General features: G+C 34.7%; 1 protein-coding gene across 1 annotated transcript in view; it reads right to left on the reverse strand.

Moving 5' to 3' along the window:
- The window catches only part of LOC100368399 (uncharacterized), a 59,782-nt gene that overhangs the window by 17,706 nt on the left and 19,655 nt on the right, over positions 1-22,421 (reverse strand). Inside the window, exons 10-27 of the mRNA XM_085500915.1 lie at positions 20,993-21,070; positions 19,480-19,506; positions 19,147-19,200; positions 18,993-19,055; positions 18,751-18,849; positions 18,278-18,331; positions 16,364-16,472; positions 13,018-13,122; positions 10,454-10,630; positions 10,175-10,303; positions 9,609-9,787; positions 7,757-7,933; positions 7,484-7,598; positions 6,686-6,793; positions 5,633-5,844; positions 5,289-5,445; positions 1,717-1,833; positions 1,263-1,433 (exon numbers count right to left, since the gene is read on the reverse strand). Of these exons, the coding sequence (XP_085357041.1) occupies positions 1,263-1,433; positions 1,717-1,833; positions 5,289-5,445; positions 5,633-5,844; positions 6,686-6,793; positions 7,484-7,598; positions 7,757-7,933; positions 9,609-9,787; positions 10,175-10,303; positions 10,454-10,630; positions 13,018-13,122; positions 16,364-16,472; positions 18,278-18,331; positions 18,751-18,849; positions 18,993-19,055; positions 19,147-19,200; positions 19,480-19,506; positions 20,993-21,070 (2,131 nt within the window). The remainder of the gene's footprint in view (positions 1-1,262; positions 1,434-1,716; positions 1,834-5,288; positions 5,446-5,632; positions 5,845-6,685; positions 6,794-7,483; positions 7,599-7,756; positions 7,934-9,608; positions 9,788-10,174; positions 10,304-10,453; positions 10,631-13,017; positions 13,123-16,363; positions 16,473-18,277; positions 18,332-18,750; positions 18,850-18,992; positions 19,056-19,146; positions 19,201-19,479; positions 19,507-20,992; positions 21,071-22,421) is intronic.

The raw sequence follows: 22,421 nt of genomic DNA on the forward strand, positions 1-22,421 counted from the left end.
ATCTAAATATGCACAAGATGTATATGTATATTGGTCACCAGTTGCACATTTTGAATCAGATTGTTTGAGCGAAACATCCATACATTACAAAAATCTGGTTCCGAAATGGCTGAAATAATTGAATTGTTAAATGACTACATATATAATATGTACCAAGTTTGAATAAATCCTTCCATACATGACAGAGATCCTGCTTCAGAATGGCAGAATTGCTTTCTTTTGATGAATACTAAACATAACAAGAGTTGGCTGAGCCAACTGGGAAAAGTGTTGGCTGTAATGTATTGTGGTTGATACCACTCTCAATTTGCATAGGATTCTGTTAAAACATACATTTAGAACTCCCCATATAACAATGAGTTTCATGTTGTTGGTGAATTGGACTAATAATAAAACCTTTTCTTTTCACAGAATATGCTAAAAAATGGCATTTATTAACAGTCGCTTTTGTGTATGCTGAACATTTATGTATTTAGAAACTACATAGAGTTTTGAAACTTTTGAGGTTGTTCAACAATCAAAATGAACATATATATATATAAAATTTGAACATCAGTCAAAGCATGTCAGAGATATGGCTCTAGAAGCGCATTGAAACAAAATGGCCACCAGACGGCCATTTTGAATCCGATCAGAAAAACAAAAAGAGGTGCATCAGGGACCATAATTTCTAATGTATGTACCAAGTTTGAACGAAATCCATCCATAAACAACCGTGATGCAGTTGTGAAATGCTTGATTTTTGAAAGATTGAAAAATGATGCCTAAATTAGAGATTTTACAATATCTTGAAACTTTGCTATTAAAACTCCCATTTCATACACAGTAATAGAGCAGCTACATTCGTATTTTTCAGTGGTTGGCTATTTTCAGCCAGCAATCGAGCAGAAAGCAAGTGGAAAAGGAAAGTGTGTCAGTCAGTTCCCAGTCAGAAAATTAGCAATGAAAGCAGGGAGAATACAGCCCCTCAGAACTTCCTGCAATAAAATAATGTATTTACTGTGGGCGAAACACATACTGCATTATACGGATGGATATCATTCTCTGAAAAAACAACTCATTTTGCAGTGATAAGGCCCAATATGCTTAGAACACATGGGAAAGCAAAACATAATGGCTTAAGGTTACAAGTTTAAGAAGGTTGTCATTCCAAAGGTCCCTTTTAGTGGTTAAAAAAGTGGCCTCATTGGTACTAGAATTCCTGAGAATAACAATTCACTTTGAAGCATGCACACAGTCTTATTGCATAAGCTTAACTGTACCTGGAAGGCCAGGAGCACCATTCAATCCAGGAGTTCCAGGTGGTCCTGCAGCACCAGGTAAACCTGGATCACCCGGAGTACCACTGAGACCAGGATCTCCTTTTGGTCCCACTTCAGATGAATCACCTGGTTCACCTCGTGGACCTGTGTTACCTTTGTCACCAATTACACCTGCAAAAAGAATATTATCAGGAAAAGACCGCAATTATTAAAGACAAGTTTTATTCTATACAATATTTCAAGGACAATGAATTGTCTAAGGCATTCCAACTTATTTAGCATATGTCCTGCTTCATTCTATGAAATCACACCTTATTGGCCGATGTCCTCTGTTTCCATGACATCACATTTTATTTGGCTACATCTTGTCTATTTCCATGAAACCAAACCCTAACTTCATGCAATGCTTGACAAATTCGAGAAGAAATCGCAATCGCAAAATATAAAAACTGACCTGGAGAACCTGGAGGACCCTGACGACCAGGCAACCCATCTCTTCCTGGAAATCCTCTGTCTCCTGGTAATCCAGGTGAACCAGGTTGTCCTGCAGGCCCTATTGGACCCATATCACCTAAAAAAAATTGACATCATTAAGATTTGTTTTTTTAATTTAACAATTTTTTTACAATACATAACATTTTTAAGTTCTGAAAGGTTAAAAAGTTACAGCAGGCATTTTCCACAGTGGAACATAGTCGAAACAATGAAAATATTCTTACTGAAATCATGTTCATATTAGACCACAGCATTTTAAAACTTTGTAAAATGTGTTCTGATACTAAGTTTTGAATATAAAAAATGGTGCTGGAGAACAGATTAGATTGTGCTACAGAACAGGTCTTTGACCTATGTCAACAAATAACATGAAACGGTAAAATTTTAACACTATGAATAATTAATTGGTTTACAATTAGCCAAATTAGGGGGTAAAATGTGGAAACAATAAATACTGGGGTCTCTCAATAAATATTAAATCACCTTTACAAAAGTCTCTAAGCCATGCAACGATACAAGCAAAAATACAAGTAAACCAGATCAGACCAAAAATATATAGTACAGCATATACAAGGTAAGAATCACATTTAAGGAAAACTGTCAATGTAGATTTTTAAGACACACTTTCACCAATAACTAAAATAATCAAAGAAAACTTAGAAAGAACTCCCATGTGCTGAGAGTATTGGAGACACATTAAAAATTAATTCAAAATTACTTGAACTTGAGGTGTTGATGGAAACGCAGAAAACTAATTAATTATGCAAATAAGGTAACTAATATGAACAGATTTAAGTGTAAAACTAATAAGGTCTGCACAATGTACCAAGTTTCATTGACATGTGATTAGAACCAAACAAATATTAATTATTATGCTAATTAGAGAATTAATATGAACAGATTTTAACCCAAAATTAATCAGGCTGTCTATTGTCCGAGAGCATTTATGTACTAAGTTTTATTCAAATGTGATGATCAGTACTTGAGATATCAGTATTAATTAATTATGTTAATTAGTAGATTAAGAAGCATAAATATTTACCAAAAACTAATATGGTGTATAGTCCTAGGTTTATTGAAATGTGATGGGTACTCTTTAAAAGTTTCATTGAAATCCAATGAGTGGTTTTTAGACATCAGTGCAACAGCCACAGAACAGCAAAAAATTAACTAATTATACAAATTAGATAATTAATAGGCACAATTATTTATCCCAAAATTAATCAGGTCTCTGCATAGTCCTAGAATATCTATGTCGCAAGTCTCATTGAAATGTGATGATTAGTACTTGAAATATCAGGTGAAAAGCTGAAAATTAACTAATTATGCTAATAAGGTGATTAATATGCACAAATATTTACCCAAAGACTAATTAGGTCTCTGCACAGTCCTCAAGTAACTATGTACCAAGTTTCATTGAAACAGGATCATTACTACTCGAAATATCAAAAGCTGAAAATTAATTAATTATGCAAACTAGGTAATTAATATGTACTGATATTACCCTAAAAACTATCAGGTCTGTGCAGTGTCATATGACATCTATGTGCCAAGTTTTATTGAAATGTTATGATTAGTAGTTATGATCAGTGGAAAAGCTGAAAATTTATTAGTCATTATGTAAATTAGGTAATTAATAATATTAACAGATTTTTACCCAAAACTAATCAAATCTGCGCATTAGTTCAGAGCATCCATGTGCCAAGTTTCATTGAAATCCAATGAGTGGTTCTTCAAATATCAGTGGAACAGTTATGGAACAGCTTGAAATCAGTTAATTATCATGCAAATTAGGTAATTAATATTCATAGATTTTTACCAAAACCTAATCAACTCTGCGCTTTATCCCGGGGCATCTATGTACCAAGTTTCACCAAAATTTGATTAGTAGTTCTTGAGATAACGGTGGAACAAACAAGCAGCCTATCAGCTGAGATAGCTCCGCTGTTAGCAATGCACATTTCAATTAAAGAACTGAAGACATCATTAGAAAATGAACAATATATATAGTATCAAAGCAATCGAACTTACAGTTTTTAACAAGAAGTCGAAAATATCACTTTCTATCAAAAATGACCAAAATATTCACCAAAATTAGAGAATTGAAGATAGCATCACGAAATGAACAAATCTGAGAAAGGTCTACATGTAGTATCTATATGTGTAATATCAAAGCAATTGAACTTTTGGTTTTTAACAAGAAGTCGAAAATATCACTTTTTACCAAAAATGACAAAAATATTCACCAAAATTAAAGAATCGAAGATATCATCACGAAATGAACAAATCTGAGAAAGGTCTACATGTAGTATCTAAATATGTAATATCAAAGCAATTGAACTATTGGTTTTTAACAAAAAGTCGAAAATATCACTTTTTACCAAAAATTACAAAAATATTCACCGAAATTAGAGAATTAAAGATATCATTACAAAATGAACAAATCTGAGAGAGATCCACATGTAGCACCTATATATGTAATATCAAAGCAATTGCACTTGCGGTTTCTAACAAGAAGTCGAAAATATCACTTTTTACCAAAAATGACAAAAATATTCAGCAAAATTAGAGAATTGAAGATATCAACATGAAATGAACAAACCTAAGAGAGGTCTACCCAAGGTACATGTACACCAAGTATCAAAGCATTCAGGCTTGTAGTTTTCAAGAAGAAGTCGAAAAAGTAAAACATTGACACGAACGACGACGGACAATCACTCATATGATAAGCTCCGCTCGACAAAGTCGACAGCGGAGCTAAAAAGTGACATACATACATACATACATACAGACAGGGTAACTGCAAAGACTCCCTTTTGTGCTTCGCACATGGGAGTCAAAAATGGAATAAGTTGCCTGAGTTACTGCGAAAGTGTTAATTATTCACTGGGTTTTTTATCTTTGCTTATTTCGCTGACTGCAAAATGCACTAAATTAAAACCCAGTGAATATGTAAAATTGAGCATAGAACACATTATCTAAATGATAAAACCGTGAATTTAAAACCCACTGAATATGCCTGAAATGCTATGACACAAGAAATTGTTAACAATTAAGGATGACATTTGGCAGACAAATTAACCCCAATACCTTTCATTTCACAACAGGTGAGGCAAAATAGAATGTCATACTTTTAATCAGTCATTAGGTAATAAGACAAGCAGCCTGTCGGCTAAGATAGCTCTTCTGTTAGCAAGGTACATTTCAATTAAAAAACTGAAGATATCATTAGAAAATGAACATTATGTAATTCGAAAATATCACTTTTTTCCAAAAATCACAAAGATATAATCATGAAATGAACAACTCTAAGAGAGGTTTACCCAAGGTGCGTACACAACAAGTATCAAAGCATTCAGGCTTGTAGTTTTCAAAAAAGTAAAAAGTTGACACAAATGATGAACAATCACTCGTACGATAAGCTCCGCTCGACTAAGTCGACAGCAGAGCTAAAAAATATGGTATTGCAATTGGTTATTGTATCAAGGCTTTATAAATAACAGCTGGTGAACACTGGAAGATATTACATACCCTTTTCACCAACGAGACCTGGAAAACCATCTCTTCCTTGCATTCCTGGTAGACCAGGTGGTCCTCTCTCTCCATCACGACCAGGTAAACCTGGTTGACCAGGTAGTCCACGATCTCCTGGTTCACCGGGATCACCACCACCAAAGCCAGACTCACCCTGCAACAAATGGAACACAAAATCTACTCAATAATTGCACATCTATCCTGTAAACTAGGCATATTTAGTTTTCATGAATATATTTAAAATGGAAATGTGAAACTACAGTTTGTCAATCTGTAAACCCACTGTAAATGCAAAAGACAATCACATCCTCATTGACAATTATGAAGAGCCAGAGCTTTACCTTTTGTCCAGGTTGGCCAGCAGGACCATTTAAACCAGGTACTCCTGGTGTACCACTATCTCCTTTAATACCTGGATCTCCAGGAAGACCAGGGAATCCTTTAGCACCTGGTTGGCCTGGTGGTCCAAAGCCAGGAGGTCCAGAATCACCTCTATCACCAGGTGCCCCCTGAAAGCCAGGAGGACCAGTTGGACCCCGAGGACCAGGAGGACCTAAAAGTAAATATAACAAGACATGAACTCCACAGTCTTCTTAGATTGAAATCAAATACTGTAGAATACTTTTTACCAAAAATATTCACCAAAATTAGAGAATTGAAGATATCATTACAAAATAAACAAATCTGAAAGAGATCCACATGTAGTATCTATATATGTTATATCAAAGCAATACACTTGCCGTTTTTAACAAGAAGTTGAAAATATCACTTTTTACCAAAAATGACAAAAATGTTCACCAAAATTACAGAATTGAAGATATGATCATGAAATGAACAAATCTGAGAGAGGTCTACCTAAGGTACATCTACACCAAGTATCAAAGCATTCAGGCTTGTAGTTTTCAAGAAGAAGTCGAAAACGTAAAACATTGACACGAACAATCACTCATATGATAAGCTCCGCTCGACAAAGTCGACAGCAGAGCTAAAAAGTCTTTTCAGCAAAAATCAATTCCAGCTAAAATAAATTATTTTACAATAACTGATACGATATTTTATATAGCCATCTAATACAACAGCTAAAGTCAGTCTGCAATGTTTACTGAATATTTACCAACATGACTGCAATGAATATTTTCCCCTTTTTGTTTTAAATCGTAACAAAATAAAAATAGAAACTCAGGGTCAGTGGGTGCCAAAACTATTTCAGAAACATTTGTATTATATTTTTTATGTTGAAAGAGTCATTGTGTGACTGTTATTTTGGTTTAGTTTGCTGAAGAGGAAATATTTTAGATAAATTATTCACTGAAAACAATACTTGGAAAATCAGATGACAAAATATATGATTTATGAAATAATCTATTCCTGTATAGATAAAGCTGTCAACTTACCAACTCCGCCCATCAGTCCCTGCGAACCAGGAGGACCTTCAGGACCAGGAGGACCAGGTGGTCCTCGTTGACCAGGACCCCCACCAATGATTGGCTCTCCTTTTTGTCCTGAAAAAAAAAAAATACAGAGTGAAATAAAATACATTTTTGAATTTCAACAATAGCTGAACAAATTGGCAGGATAACAAACATTCATAATTAGATGAATAAAGGAAATATTGCATGTGCTGTGGCAGACTTATCATTAAACAGGACAGGACAGAATCAGTACATCCACTACTGAGATCAGATGCCGGAATGACAAAATCAATACATCCACTACTGAGATCAGATGTCGAAATGACAGAATCAGTACATCCACTACTGAGATCAGATGCTGGAATGACAGAATCAATACATCCCCTACTGAGATCAGATGCCAGAATGACAAAATCAATACATCCACTACTGAGATCAGATGCCGAAATGACAGAATCAATACATCCACTACTGAGATCAGATGCCGGAATGACAGAATCAATACATCCACTACTGAGATCAGATGCCGGAATGACAGAATCAATACATCCACTACTGAGATCAGATGCCGGAATGACAGAATCAATACATCCACTACTGAGATCAGATGCCGGAATGACAGAATCAATACATCCACTACTGAGATCAGATGCCGGAATGACAGAATCAATACATCCACTACTGAGATCAGATGCCGAAATGACAAAATAAATACATCCACTACTGCGGAGTCATGATAAAACACTTTTGGTAAAACATATCCCTTACTGTAAAAGTTACCTTTTAGACCAAAAGGTCCTCTAGGTCCCGATGGACCAGGTTCACCCTTTGGACCAGTTCGACCCGGCTGTCCAGTGGTTGGTTCTCCTTTGTCACCTTTTTCCCCTGGCCGTCCCTAAATTTGTAATCAAGGTAAATTCAATAACATTAGGATTACAACAAATACAGTAATTAGGAAGGCTCAATAGGTGTGCAAAGAAAAAATTCAATAATATATTCAATAAGTCATATTAAATATTTTAAAGTTTCATATTTTCAAATGTGAAGACTTACTATTGTCACCGGTGGAGAAGGTAAACCTGGTGGACCGGGCAAACCTGCTGGGCCTGTATCTCCTTTTGCACCTGATGGCCCAATAGGACCAGATGGGCCTGCTCCACCTGGTAATATGGGTCCAGCTTCTCCTTTGCTACCATCTCTACCCGGTAAACCTGGTTGACCTGGACGACCCTGCAGACAAAAATTTGTCAATATGAAAAATATGCAATTTTGATACAGTGTTAACAGTGACATAAATAAAGTAACATGTAATAGGTTTATGCAAATTAAATACAATATATATAGCTACATGCATAAATAATTTGCAGTGTATCAGTTTAGGAAATTTCAAAAGTATCACTACTTGCATATTATTTAAACTTTTTTGTGATTTTGAACCAAAAGTTAATAGGTTTTAGTTTTTGTTACAAAAATGGCCACAAATTATGCAGTTGTACATGTCTCAGCGTGTCCCAACATTTCATATTATAGAAATACACTAGGATGCCATGGAACTTTTCCATTTGAAATGCAGTTGTACGTGTCTCATTTCCAACATTTCATATTATAGAAATACGCTAGGATGCCATGGAACTTTTCCATTTGAAATGCAGTTGTACGTGTCTCAGCATGTCCCAGCATTTCATATTATAGAAATACACTAGGATGCCATGGAACTTTTCCATTTGAAATGCAGTTGTACATGTCTCATTTCCAACATTTCATATTATAGAAATACACTAGGATGCCATGGAACTTTTCCATTTGAAATGCAGTTGTACATGTCTCATTTCCAGCATTTCATATTATAGAAATACACTAGGATGCCATGGAACTTTTCCATTTGAAATGCAGTTGTACATGTCTCATTTTCAGCATTTCATGTTATAGAAATACACTAGGATGCCATGGAACTTTTCCATTTGAAATGCAGTTGTACGTGTCTCATTTCCAACATTTCATATTATAGAAATACACTAGGATGCCATGGAACTTTTCCATTTGAAATGCAGTTGTACATGTCTCATTTCCAGCATTTCATATTATAGAAATACACTAGGATGCCATGGAACTTTTCCATTTGAAATGCAGTTGTACATGTCTCATTTCCAACATTTCATATTATAGAAATACACTAGGATGCCATGGAACTTTTCCATTTGAAATGCAGTTGTACATGTCTCATTTCCAGCATTTCATATTATAGAAATACACTAGGATGCCATGGAACTTTTCCATTTGAAATGCAGTTGTACATGTCTCATTTCCAGCATTTCATATTATAGAAATACACTAGGATGCCATGGAACTTTTCCATTTGAAATGCAGTTGTACATGTCTCATTTCCAACATTTCATATTATAGAAATACACTAGGATGCCATGGAACTTTTCCATTTGAAATGCAGTTGTACGTGTCTCAGCGTGTCCCAGCATTTCATATTATAGAAATACACTAGGATGCCATGGAACTTTTCCATTTGAAATGCAGTTGTACATGTCTCATTTCCAACATTTCATATTATAGAAATACACTAGGATGCCATGGAACTTTTCCATTTGAAATGCAGTTGTACATGTCTCATTTCCAACATTTCATATTATAGAAATACACTAGGATGCCATGGAACTTTTCCATTTGAAATGCAGTTGTACATGTCTCATTTCCAGCATTTCATATTATAGAAATACACTAGGATGCCATGGAACTTTTCCATTTGAAATGGCTTCCAAGACAAAAAATCATTAAGAAGAGCTATATGATACAGACAAAACTATGAAGCTAAATAGCATTATATACCATATTTAGAAGAGCAACTCCAAATAATGATCATTTGAGCCAAACTATCGTTATTGTAGTGACTCACATTTATACCATCTTGACCTGGAGGGCCAGGAAAACCTTCAGAACCTTTACCACCAACAGGACCGGCAACACCAGTAGGTCCAGGTAAACCTGGTGTTCCAGATGTACCTTGAGGACCAGGATCACCTTTATCACCAGGAGGACCAATCAAGCAGGGACCACATTTCTCTCCTTTTAAACCTACAACAAAGTACAGCAATTGTATTGTAATATAGACTTACCCTGTCTCTGCTTCTGCCATTATGATATTAATCAATACTACATGCATCACTTATACAGAAATTTGATAAATGGTTCAGAATCTTCCAGTTAAGGGTGTATTTTATGACCATTGCCACATACAGTTCAAATTACTATGTCAAGAAAAATTGTTCAAGATTGCAATTCACGCAACATTGATAACTGGAGATGTTAGAGACTGTTTTAAAAACTAAAACTAATGTTTATCATGAGGAATATATTATAAATTTAATAAAGGTCTTTGTGCCCTCACACGAGGAGAACATTTGTCCCAATTTTCTGTGTTCGGGTGCCCATATTTGGGCCAGCGCTATACTGTTAACTTACCTTTGGGACCCTCTACACCATATGGACCTGGAGGACCAGGAAATCCGTCCCTTCCTTGTGCACCTCTGGGCCCTGGTGGACCAGGTGGGCCAATTTCACCTACCCCAGAACCCGGAGGACCAGGCGGACCTGATTTAAACAGTAAAAAAATGATTAAATCAGCATTAACAAGCATATTTTGAATCAGTGTCAATATCTGAAAAGATATCTGAAAAAAAGAAAGAAGTATGAGTGAATCATAATATCTTTTCTGAAAAGTATAAATTATAGTAAACTTACCAATTGGACCAAGTTCACCCATGGGACCAGGTAAACCTGGTAAACCTGGGCTACCTGGTAATCCATCCATGCCTGGAGGTCCAACTCGAGTTATTCCTGGCATACCTCTGTCACCTTTAGGACCTGATCGACCTGATTCTCCTGGAACCCCAGACTGGCCTGGAATACCTGGCATTCCTAAGAATAAAGTATAACCTTGCTCAGCACTAGCACAAAAATCATCAAATCATGATATCAAAAATTATTTTTTTCACAAAAATGCACATATCTGCAGATTGAGAGAAAATTGCCAAAAGCATACATCCAAGATGGAGGGGAATGGGTTTGATTATGATAGTATCTGTACAACAAATTTGGCATGGCCAATAGAATAGATCAAAGATGAAGGGGAATGGGTTGGATTATGATAGTATCTGTACATATAATTAGACATGGCCAATAGATCCAAGATGGAGGGGAATGGGTTGGATTATAATAGTATCTGTACACATAATTAGACATGACTAATAGAATAGATCCAAGATGGAGGGGAATAGGTTGGATTATGATAGTATCTGTACATATAATTAGACATGGCCAATAGATCCAAGATGGAGGGGAATTGGTTGGATTATAATAGTATCTGTACATATAATTAGACATGACCAATAGAATAGATCAAAGATGAAGGGGAATGGGTTGGATTATGATAGTATCTGTACATATAATTAGACATGGCCAATAGATCCAAGATGGAGGGAAATGGGTTGGATTATAATAGTATCTGTACATATAATTAGATATGGTCAATAGAATAGATCCAAGATGGAGGGAAATGGGTTGGATTATGATAGTATCTGTACATATAATTAGACATGGCCAATAGATCCAAGATGAAGGGAAATGGGTTGGATTATGATAGTATCTGTACATATAATTAGACATGGCCAATAGATCCAAGATGGAGGGAAATGGGTTGGATTATAATAGTATCTGTACATATAATTAGATATGGTCAATAGAATAGATCCAAGATGGAGGGAAATGGGTTGGATTATGATAGTATCTGTACATATAATTAGACATGGCCAATAGATCCAAGATGGAGGGAAATGGGTTGAATTATGATAGTATCTGTACATATAATTAGACATGGCCAATAGATCCAAGATGGAGGGAAATGGGTTAGATTATAATAGTATCTGTACATATAATTAGATATGGTCAATAGAATAGATCCAAGGTTGAGATCAAATTTTGGTTTAAATGGTCTCATCATCAAATGGTTTGAGTCGTATTTGAGTAACCGCATTCAAAAAGTGAAAATTGGAAATGTATTTTCTGATATGACGTCTATATTAGAAACCGGTGTTCCACAGGGCTCCGTCTTAGGGCCATTATTGTTCTCAATGTACATGCGTCCATTGGGCGAGTTATTGCGACGTCACGGCGTAAAATATCATTTTTACGCCGATGACACACAGATTTATTTATCGGTTTCTGAAGATGATCAAATTCGCGCCCGGGTGATACTTCAGACATGTATTCAAGACGTTAGCGATTGGATGTCTTGTAATTTCCTACTTTTGAATGTGTCGAAAACTGAATTTGTGTGCATGTCGTCTCGGAGATTCTCACAAGACTCGTGTCCTTTGTCTAGTATCGCAATTGGTGAAGAATTGGTTAGTGCTTCGTCAAGTGCTAGAAACTTAGGTGTCTTGTTTGATTCGCAGCTATCTATGGAAACACACATTTCTACTATTTGTAGATCTGGATATTCCCATCTAAGAAATATTAATCGTATTCGTAAATCATTATCCCAATCTGATACTGAAAAGTTGGTACATGCATTCATATCTTCTCGCTTAGACAGCTGTAATTCATTATTGTCTGGTCTCCCTGTAACTAAGATAAAACCTCTTATTCGTGTACAAAATGCAGCAGCCCGCCTTGTCACTCGTGCTCGAAAATATGACCACATTACAGACATTTTTATTAAACTTCATTGGTTACCAGTTGTACAAAGAATCAATTTCAAATTACTTTTACTAGTGTATAAATCTTTGTATGGTTTTGCCCCAAATTATCTATGTGAATTAATCGAATTTTATGTACCTAGTCGTAGTTTAAGATCTGAATCAAAGTTTCTTATTAAAACTCGTCAGGTGTGTAGTAAAAAGTCCAAGGTGTTATACAAAGACCGTGCTTTTGAAAATTTAGGTCCTAAACTTTTTAATGAATTACCTCTGTCTGTTCGTTCTAGTCCTTCAGTAGACATTTTTAAATCCAGACTGAAAACGCACTTATTTAAATGTGCTTTTAATATTTGACTGATTGTTTATTGTATCAGCGCCTTTGATCTTCATATGTTGGAATTGTTGCGCTTAATTAAATAAAGTTATTATTATTATTATTATTATTAAGATGGAGGGAAATGGGTTGGATTATGATAGTATCTGTACATATAATTAGACATGACCAATAGAATAGATCCAGGATGGTATGATAGAATCTGTGCCATTAATTCATCAGTTTGTGCCTCTCTGCTCTTATCTCACATAATCAATGACAACTTATATACATACCTGGCTCTCCTGATTCCCCTTTGTCACCACTTCCAGGGCTACCGGCTGGACCTATTGGACCTGGCTGTCCTGGTGGACCTGGAAAACCATCACGACCTCTTTCACCTGATATAGAAAAAATTTGGTAGATGAAAATCATGTTTTAACACAAACAAGACAATCCGAAAAGAATTTTTCACTTTTATGAATTAAATTCCTAGCAAAATTATGACAGCGACTTGGGTCATAACTATACCTAACGAATAGACATGAATATAATCTTTAATTATTTTGGTACAACACATGTACAAGATTCTCAGCTGTTTATTCAGTAGCATTCTCAGTAGCAGGTTCGGAGAAGTCAGTTTTAACAAAGATTAAATAGCTTAGAAAGAACTTCTGTGTGCTGAGAGTATTTAAACTGATCAAGTTTGTGGATTACCCCGAAGCATCTATAAACCAAATTTCAATGAAATGTAATGATTATACACATTATTCAAATTAGGTAATCAGTATGCTCGAAATCTTAAACTAATGTATTAAGTTTCATTGAAATGTGATGATTTTTACTAATTTTTATGCAAATTAGGTTATTATAATATGCATGAATTTTTACCCCAAACTAATCAGGTCTGGTTTTATCCCAGTAAGTTTTATTGAAATCCGACCAGCAGTTTTGTAGTTACCGATGGAACATACATACATAAATACACTTATACACACACACACACACACACACACACACACACACACACACAGTCACACAACAAAGATGCCCGTGAGCATCACACAGGAGTCAAAATTACAAAATTAGAGATATTGACACAAGTGAACAAATCTGAGAGAACCAACAAAGGTACCGTTAAAGTCCTAATATAAACCGCGATTTATATTACAATGTATCAATTTAAAAATTGGGATCAAAAGCTCAAATTCGGGGTGCGGTTTCTATTACGTACATATTGCAATCACTAAATGGGCGTGGTCATTTTTTGTCCACAACACTTGCACAAAACAAACAATACACCGTACAATCTCTTGAATAGGCGTCAGGGAAGAGTGAGAGGCTTTACTTTGGTTCTAAAATAGGCGTTACGAAATGTTACAGTTACAGTCAATCAAAAAAACTGTACACATGATAAAAAAAATACTCACTATATTTAATGTAATAATTTTTTTTTTAATTTTCTTGTTAAAGAAAAGTATATTCTAACAGAAGTTTCAAGTAAAAACAAACACGAATGCACTGCTTAGTAGCAAATGATCACAGAACGGTAGCGCGATCCGACCATGCTGTGGTTCACAAGTGAATAACTTACTTGTTTTCGAAGTGTTTAAATTGGCAATTATTATTCATTAGTGATTACTGTAAAGGGGGTAATTATTCACTGGGTTTAAATTTAGCTTATTTCGCTGACTGGAAAATGCGCTAAATTAAAACCCAGTGAATATGTAAAATTTAGCATCGAACACATTATCTAAATGACAAAACCGTGAATTTAAAACCCACTGAATATGCCTGAAATCGTAAATCAGTGAAATTTAAACCCAGTGAAAATTAGTCATTTTACAGTATTACAATAACGCACGAAAAATAAATCCGTTGAATTGTCATGAATTGCAAGTAGTTTCGCCGTAAACGAATGATTTCAGTCACATGTAAACTGTCGATACGATATCGGCCATGTTTTTGAATGCACACGTGACGTTTTATTGACCAAATAGGTCATGTCGCTAATTAACCAATCAAAATGCTGGATGGTGCCCACGTGTCTAAATTACATAGCTCATTTAAATATGTTAATGAAAGTTCAGCGACCTCAGGGTGAACACGGAAGAGATTTACCGATAATGTAGTGCGATGTCTTGGCTTTGATTTCCATGGGAAAACGACATGATTTTTTTTGTAAATCAAGAAATTATTTGTTTTCGAAAGATAAACTGAGCATTGAAGAAGAATTTAACACTTTTACGGTGATAACAGCTTATTGTCGAAAACTTACGAAACACAGACGTATTCAGAAAGAGTATTGACAGAGGTTGCCGCCAGAACAAAAGCAGTTTCATTGCGTGTCTGACATCCTATCACCGCTGAACAATAAATAGGTGTGAATATTTTTAAGCACGTTGTCGAAACAAATGAATAGGTTTAGGAACGATGCCGTTTTGGACCAGCTGGTTGAAACAATGAAGTCAGTCTCGGTCTTGTTGAATTGGGGGTGCGGTTAGTAATAGGTACTTTTCAAGTTTTCAATTTTTGTTAAGAACTCTTCAACCCTGAAGCCGGAATTGGGGGTGCGGTTACTATTACGTATGCGGTTTATATTAGGACTTTAACGGTACTTGAATACCAAATTTGAAACCATTCTGAGTAGCAGTTTCTGAGAAGATGTTGAAAATTAAATTATTGATGGCGGCTAGACATACAATTAAGGTAGAGATGCAGTTTATTTTGCAAATTTTGACAAATTTCACTTTTTTTTATTTTTGATGGCATTGTATGAACATCTGTATTCTGTGAAAATTTGAAATTAAAATCATTAGTGGAACTCTGTTAAATCCAATGGCGATGTAAATCAGCATATATTTTTACTATAAAATATGCAAATTAGCAATTATCTCAGCTTCTTTTTAGTGCACATCCCAGAACTTTAAAAATAAAATAGCTCCTAAACGCTTTGACCTTTTCTTTTGAAATTTTCACAAATGATTGACAATGTGTTTATCTTCAAAACGCCATTTGGGCATGGTTTTTGGTTGAACAGTGTTACAACAATCGCACAGACAACTAGCCTGGGTGTTAATTTATGCATAAACTTGAATTAGTGAAATTTGAGCTGCTGCCCAGCAAAATTGACAACTGGTAGACAGTTTTCAAGACGGCACTTTCTTTGTAGTAAACAGATGTACCTGTAAACCAATTTTGACAGGAAACAGAGGCATGGTTTAGAAGCTAATTAAAAATAACATAATTAAAAAATCACTTTTGATAAAAAAAAACACATTTTTGTGCATATTTCAAACCACAGTGTCCATAAATAAAAAATACTTACAACATTTTAAAATTCATACGATAAGCTTTCTGAAAATATATAGTTTTGTTGTCATCTTGGTTGCTTAATTAACTAATTAAAATACCTGTCAGGTAAACTGCATCTCTACCTTAAGTAAAACATCTTAAATTAGATTGTGAAATGAATATATGTGCACATGTCTCACAAGTAGTATGATGTACGTGTAAAGTTTGAATGTGATTGGACCAGGCATATGCAACACAGGTGCAAACACACAGATGGACACGCAGAGGTCAATCCACAAGTTCCTGTTTTCATTAGAATGGTAACTGAAAAAACCACATTGGACTGACCTTGAAAACCTTTCATACCAGGTAAGCCTGGACGACCTGGTTCGCCATCTCGTCCTTGAGGACCAGGTGGACCAGGATCACCAATACCATCACCATTACCAGGATCACCCTATAAGTAAAAATAAAATTATATTACATTGTTGAAATAACAAACAAACAATAGACAACATATCACATTTACGGCTATTTTGTTAGTTTTGTTGAGTCAAAAATATAAATTAAGTATACCGTAAAAAAATGTCACCCACTCTAAAAATTCAACCAAATTCTCCAAAATTTATCACTTATTTTTATTCAAAAAATTTGTTTAGAGACATGACTTTCTATAACTTTTCTATTTCTGCAACTGTATATAATCCAACTGTTATATTTGTTGATTTCCCACTCTAAAAAATTCAACTGGCCGAAAATTTATCGCTATTTTTGTATTCTAAAAACTCGACAATTTTCCAAAGGCAATTATTTAAAAGTGGTCAAAATTTTGGAGTGTTTATAGTAATAAATATGAGGTGAATATTGCAAAGTTTTCACTAAGGCAGTTTGATAGTCGTATCAAATGTTGCATAGCAAAGGTTAATGGGATCTTGCACTGCCCGAGTGTTGTGATGTGATGTGATTCCATTTCAGTCGCATGCTACATTGTTACTGCAGAAAATGTTCAAATGCAACATAAAAATGATTTGCATTTTTAAAATCACTTGGACATTCAAAAACGTTTTAATGACGAACAAACAAATTCTACCGTACTTCCCTGAGTATAAGCCCAGGGGTCTGAACATGTAAAATCGGGAAAAATAAGGGGTGGGCTTATACTCGAGGACCACCTCAGAAAAAATAAATTTTTGGTGCGTTTAAAACTGTAACCATCTTCTCAACCTCGAAACATTATCCAAATTACATTTTCCGTTCACATCGCCGGTCATAGAAGAATATTACGTCTTTTTTGAGGAAAAAAACGAAACGAGTCGTCATTGATTTCAACAACACTTTTTACAATGAAGAAACAAACATGTTCATAAAAATACAAACATTTTATTACAATACGATTTACATACCGTCTGAATTTACGGTACAAAAATGGGTCGGGTCTGTGGGTAAACGGTTGAAGGCAAGATCGTACGCAAACTCTCGATACAAAGCTATTTCCGCCATGGTTTCATCATAATTTGACCTGAACAACTTCCTTTGACCTACAGGTCACGTCTTTTGTTAACCAATAAAAATGCTGTGTCATACAGTCAAAGTTTTTTGATTATTGACAAAGTATTTTTCTCAACGCAATGCGGAAGTGAATTACCGCGATGTTAAAATGTGATCTGTTTTCGACAAAAAACGGTGGTTTTTTCCTAAAAGTTGTTGATTCACAATTTTGGTAAGGTAAAACTGAGGGTGAGGGAAGTATTCACACCTTTCACGGCCGCCAACAAGTTGAGTCGATCACACTCCATTCACGATAGTCTCAATAGACAAGATTATTTTCGGAAAATGAAAATGATGATCAGTGACCAGGTTTCACGACTAAATAACAAAATAGAAAACGTGCGAACTATGTTCCGTCACGTACGTTCACCCACCGTGCACTCTGTAATTAATGCAAGTTTTCTCTTAAAAACTGGAACCAAACTACCGTACCAATCATAATTTTTTTGCAATGAAATACACTTTTTACATGTATATTTTAATAAATGTAGTTGACGCCCGGTAAAAACACCCTAGGCTTATACTCGGGGATGCCCTCAACTCGTTAAATGTCCAAAAACGGAGGGGTAGGCTTATACTCGGGGAAGTACGGTATTGTTTTTGGTGCCATATGCATAATATCGTTGTTTACTGTCAATGGATGTAAATGCATATTGAATATTGGATGGCTAATTTGTGAAATAAACATAATCTCTTGGAATGACTGTAACTTACTGGTGGTCCCTGTAAACCATTTCTTCCTCTTGGACCAGTGTCGCCTTTTGGACCCTGTATGAAAAGCATTGTTACATATTTAACTAATCATTATTTTTAAAAAAAATAATATTTCACTATCACTTTGTCTGGATGGCAGACTGCCCACTGATTCATACTATAAACAAACAGCTCTGGAAATAGACCCCACAACCGTTCTGGTGAGAGGTGAACATGCTGACCACTTTCCCCATTACTCAAGTGCTAACAAACTAGTGTTCTATAGCCAGGTTTGTAGCACAAATAGAGTTCAGAGAATCTATGAATGGAAAAGACAATATAACTCAGTAGTATTTTGACTGAGCAATGGATTGAGGAGGATAACAATATAATGTAATGAAATTATAATGTCCAAAAAAAACCATACACTTAAGTAATTGTAATCACAAACTGGCAAACACGCAATGCTATAATAACTATTGAACGAGACTCACCGATAAACCAGGAGAACCAGGCAAACCTGGGATTCCAGGTTGCCCTTTTTCACCTGGCGAACCAAAACGACCAGCAGGACCATCTTTACCTCTTTTACCCTGACAATACAAATTTGTTTTAACAGTTATATTAAAACTCAGCTAAACAAAATCTTGGCTAACAAAAAAACAATTTCCACATCATATTAATAGATTAATTTTTTCTATTAAGACCACACTGCAGTAGTTGTGAAATTACATACCGGAGGACCAATTGGGCCCTGTTCTCCTTTTTTACCAATCGAACCTTTGAATCCTGGTGAACCCTAGAAAACAAAACATATTATACAGCATTAAATAGAAAAGCAATCCCAATTTGTGGATGATATCATGATATTCAGTTTATATAATACTTACTTTAGATCCCATTGAACCTTTCATTCCAATCATTCCTGGGAATCCTTTATCACCCTAGAAACAAAATTCACAAAAGCTTGGATTATATTCAGCGGTTGAGAAGAATGTAGTAGCAAAATAAAAGACATGATTTGTTCACACAAATATGGATGTCAGTCAGCCAAACTTTAACCAACTTTAGCTAAACAATTCAAATAAAATAAAATATGTAAGAAAAATAGACTTCTATGAATGAAGACGGAATGAGAACTAAAACACCAGGTTATCACTGACTACCATATTTAATATTTTGCTGAATGATCAAAGATGAGAAAGACTATTTCATTAACTTACCTTATCACCTGGCTCTCCCATGGCTCCCTGAAAGTATTGCAGTGTAAAATGGTTAACATGTATGATTTGTACTATATTTGTGATTATATGGGATGCATAGCAAAATTTCATAGGAATATCATACTATTATATAAGAAAACTTTTTTCATCAAGAAAACTAAAACTAAATAGTTACTGCATAAGTAAAATGCATCAGAGCAATATTAAAAGAACTAGACTACAAGATTAGTGATGCGTTAACTAGATCACCATGGCTATACAAGGTGGGATGGAAATTATATACTAATATACAAGATAAAATGGGATCAAAACTAGAATATATAAGATAAAATGGGATCAAAACTGGAATATATAAGATTCAATGGGACCGAAACTGTAGTATACCAGATATAATGGGATGAAAATGGTCATATACCAGATATAATGGAATAGAAAATATAATGAAATGGAAAAAGGAATATACCAGATATAATGGAATGGACAATGGAATATACCAGATACAATGGGATGGAAAAAGGAATATACCAGATACAATAGAATGGAAAATGGAATATACCAGATACAATGGAATGGAAAATGGAATATACCAGATACAATGGAATGGAAAATGGAATATACCAGATACAATGGAATGAAAACTGGATTATACCAGATACAAAGGGATGAAAACTGGAATATACCAGATACAATGGAATGGAAGATGGAATATACCAGATACAATGGAATAGAATATACCAGATACAAAGGGATGAAAACTGGAATATACCAGATGCAATGGAAAATGGAATATACCAGATATAATGGAATGGAAAATTGAATATACCAGATACAATGGAATGGAAAATGGAATATACCAGATACAATGGAATGGAAAATGGAATATACCAGATACAATGGAATGGAAGATGGAATATACCAGATACAATGGAATAGAATATACCAGATACAATGGAATGGAAAATGGAATATACCAGATACAATGGAATAGAATATACCAGATACAATGGAATGGAAGATGGAATATACCAGATACAATGGAATAGAATATACCAGATACAAAGGGATGAAAATCGTAGTATACCAAATACCATAGGATGAAAAATAGTGTGAAAAAGTGTATACTACATACGATTATTAGAATACTAAAACCAAAGCATGCACAATAGCAAACAGAATGCATTTTACACAATAAGCAATTGTAAGAAAAAGAGGGGTATAGCATTAAAGATCTACAGGTATGTCTGACTCCATCTGTGTAATAATTTTAATAGATGCTTTTCAAATGATTTACAAAGATTGACTTCAGAAAACCACATGATAATCAATAAGATGATAGAGAGCAGACACAGACAATCAATAATCAATGATCTTTCAGAATTTGCAGATGAAGTCAGAGTATACCCCAATATTGCAAACTCAATGAATTAGCATAGCATAAGCAAACTGCAACCATCACACCATCAGAGCAGTCATTACACAAGGCAGAACGGAAGAAATCCATTGTAATATTTACTTTAACGTTGTATGTAGAATTAGGTTCTATATGAGGTTGTCTTGAATCTCCTGGTGGTCCGGGTGGACCACGTTCTCCCTGGAACAATAATAATAGTATTAAATAAGTTAAAAAAAAAAGGACTATATATACTTACTGAAACCAGAATGACATCAGATGGGCCAATAAAGGATTGACTTGGTGAAAAAATGCCTGGTAGACCAGGGGGACCTGTGTCTCCCTATAAAACATTACAAGCATTTAAGGTGATGCATTACAAGCAATTTATAGCAACATTAAAATGTACGGTAGTCTTAATTCTATCAAGATTAGATTAGATTAGATGACACATGAGTGATATAACTGTATTTGCTCCATTAGTAGTGCATATAATTATGTAAATTACATTATTAGGTGTTTGTATGGTCAAAGTAAATAACATTTTGATGATTCAGTGTACAAATGTGTTAATATGTGCCTTTAATGAGGCAAATACAGTATACGTGAAGTCAAATAATAAGTCAAATAAATATGTTAGCCAGATCTATAAAAATGAGAATGAGACAGTAAAAAAAAATAGTTCTTTACAATATGCTTATAAAGTGCAAGTGACTTTTTCAAATATGGTTACACTAGTCTAGGCTCCTCTTCCAAATATTGTTATACAGTCTTGGCTACTCTTTCAAATAATAAATAATAATAAAGTCCAGCCAACTTTTCCAAACATAATTACAGAGTAAAAATACCCACTTTTATATGGTAATAAGCATATGACTAATTTTCAACAAAGCTTATCGAGTAAGGGCTATAATTTTTAAAATAAAAATTAAAAGGCTCAAGCTTTTAAACAAGCAACCTCCGCTGTTAGCAATGTTCAATTGAAAAATTGAAGATATCATCACAAAATGAACAAATCTGCGAGAGGTCCACCTGTAGTACCTATATAAATAATATTAAAGTAATCAAAAATATCACTTTTTACCAAAAATGACAAAAATATTCATCAAAATTAGAGAATTCAAGATATACCAATGAATTGAACAAATCTAAGTGAGGACTAAATATATACCAAGTTTCAAAGAAACCAGGGTTGTAGTTTTCAAGAAGAAGTCAAAAAGTAAAAAGTTGATGCTGACAATTACAGACCATCACTCATATAAGCTATGCTCGAGAAAGTTGACAGCGGAGCTAATAAAGTTAAAGCTAGTTCACAAATACAGTTTCAAATATGGTTATTGAGTTTAGGCTTCTTTTTCAAATATGTTTATGGAGTCTAGGCTTCTCTTTCAAATATGCTTATTGAGTCTAGGCTTCTCTCTCAAATATAGTTATTGAGTCTAGGCTACTCTTCCAAATATGTTTATGGAGTCTAGGCTACTCTTCCAAATATGTTTATGGAGTCTAGGCTACTCTTTCAAATATGCTTATTGAGTCTAGGCTTCTCTTTCAA

Source organism: Saccoglossus kowalevskii, chromosome 1 (genome assembly GCF_978046115.1).
Source record: "Saccoglossus kowalevskii chromosome 1, keSacKowa6.1, whole genome shotgun sequence".
NCBI lineage: Eukaryota > Metazoa > Hemichordata > Enteropneusta > Harrimaniidae > Saccoglossus > Saccoglossus kowalevskii.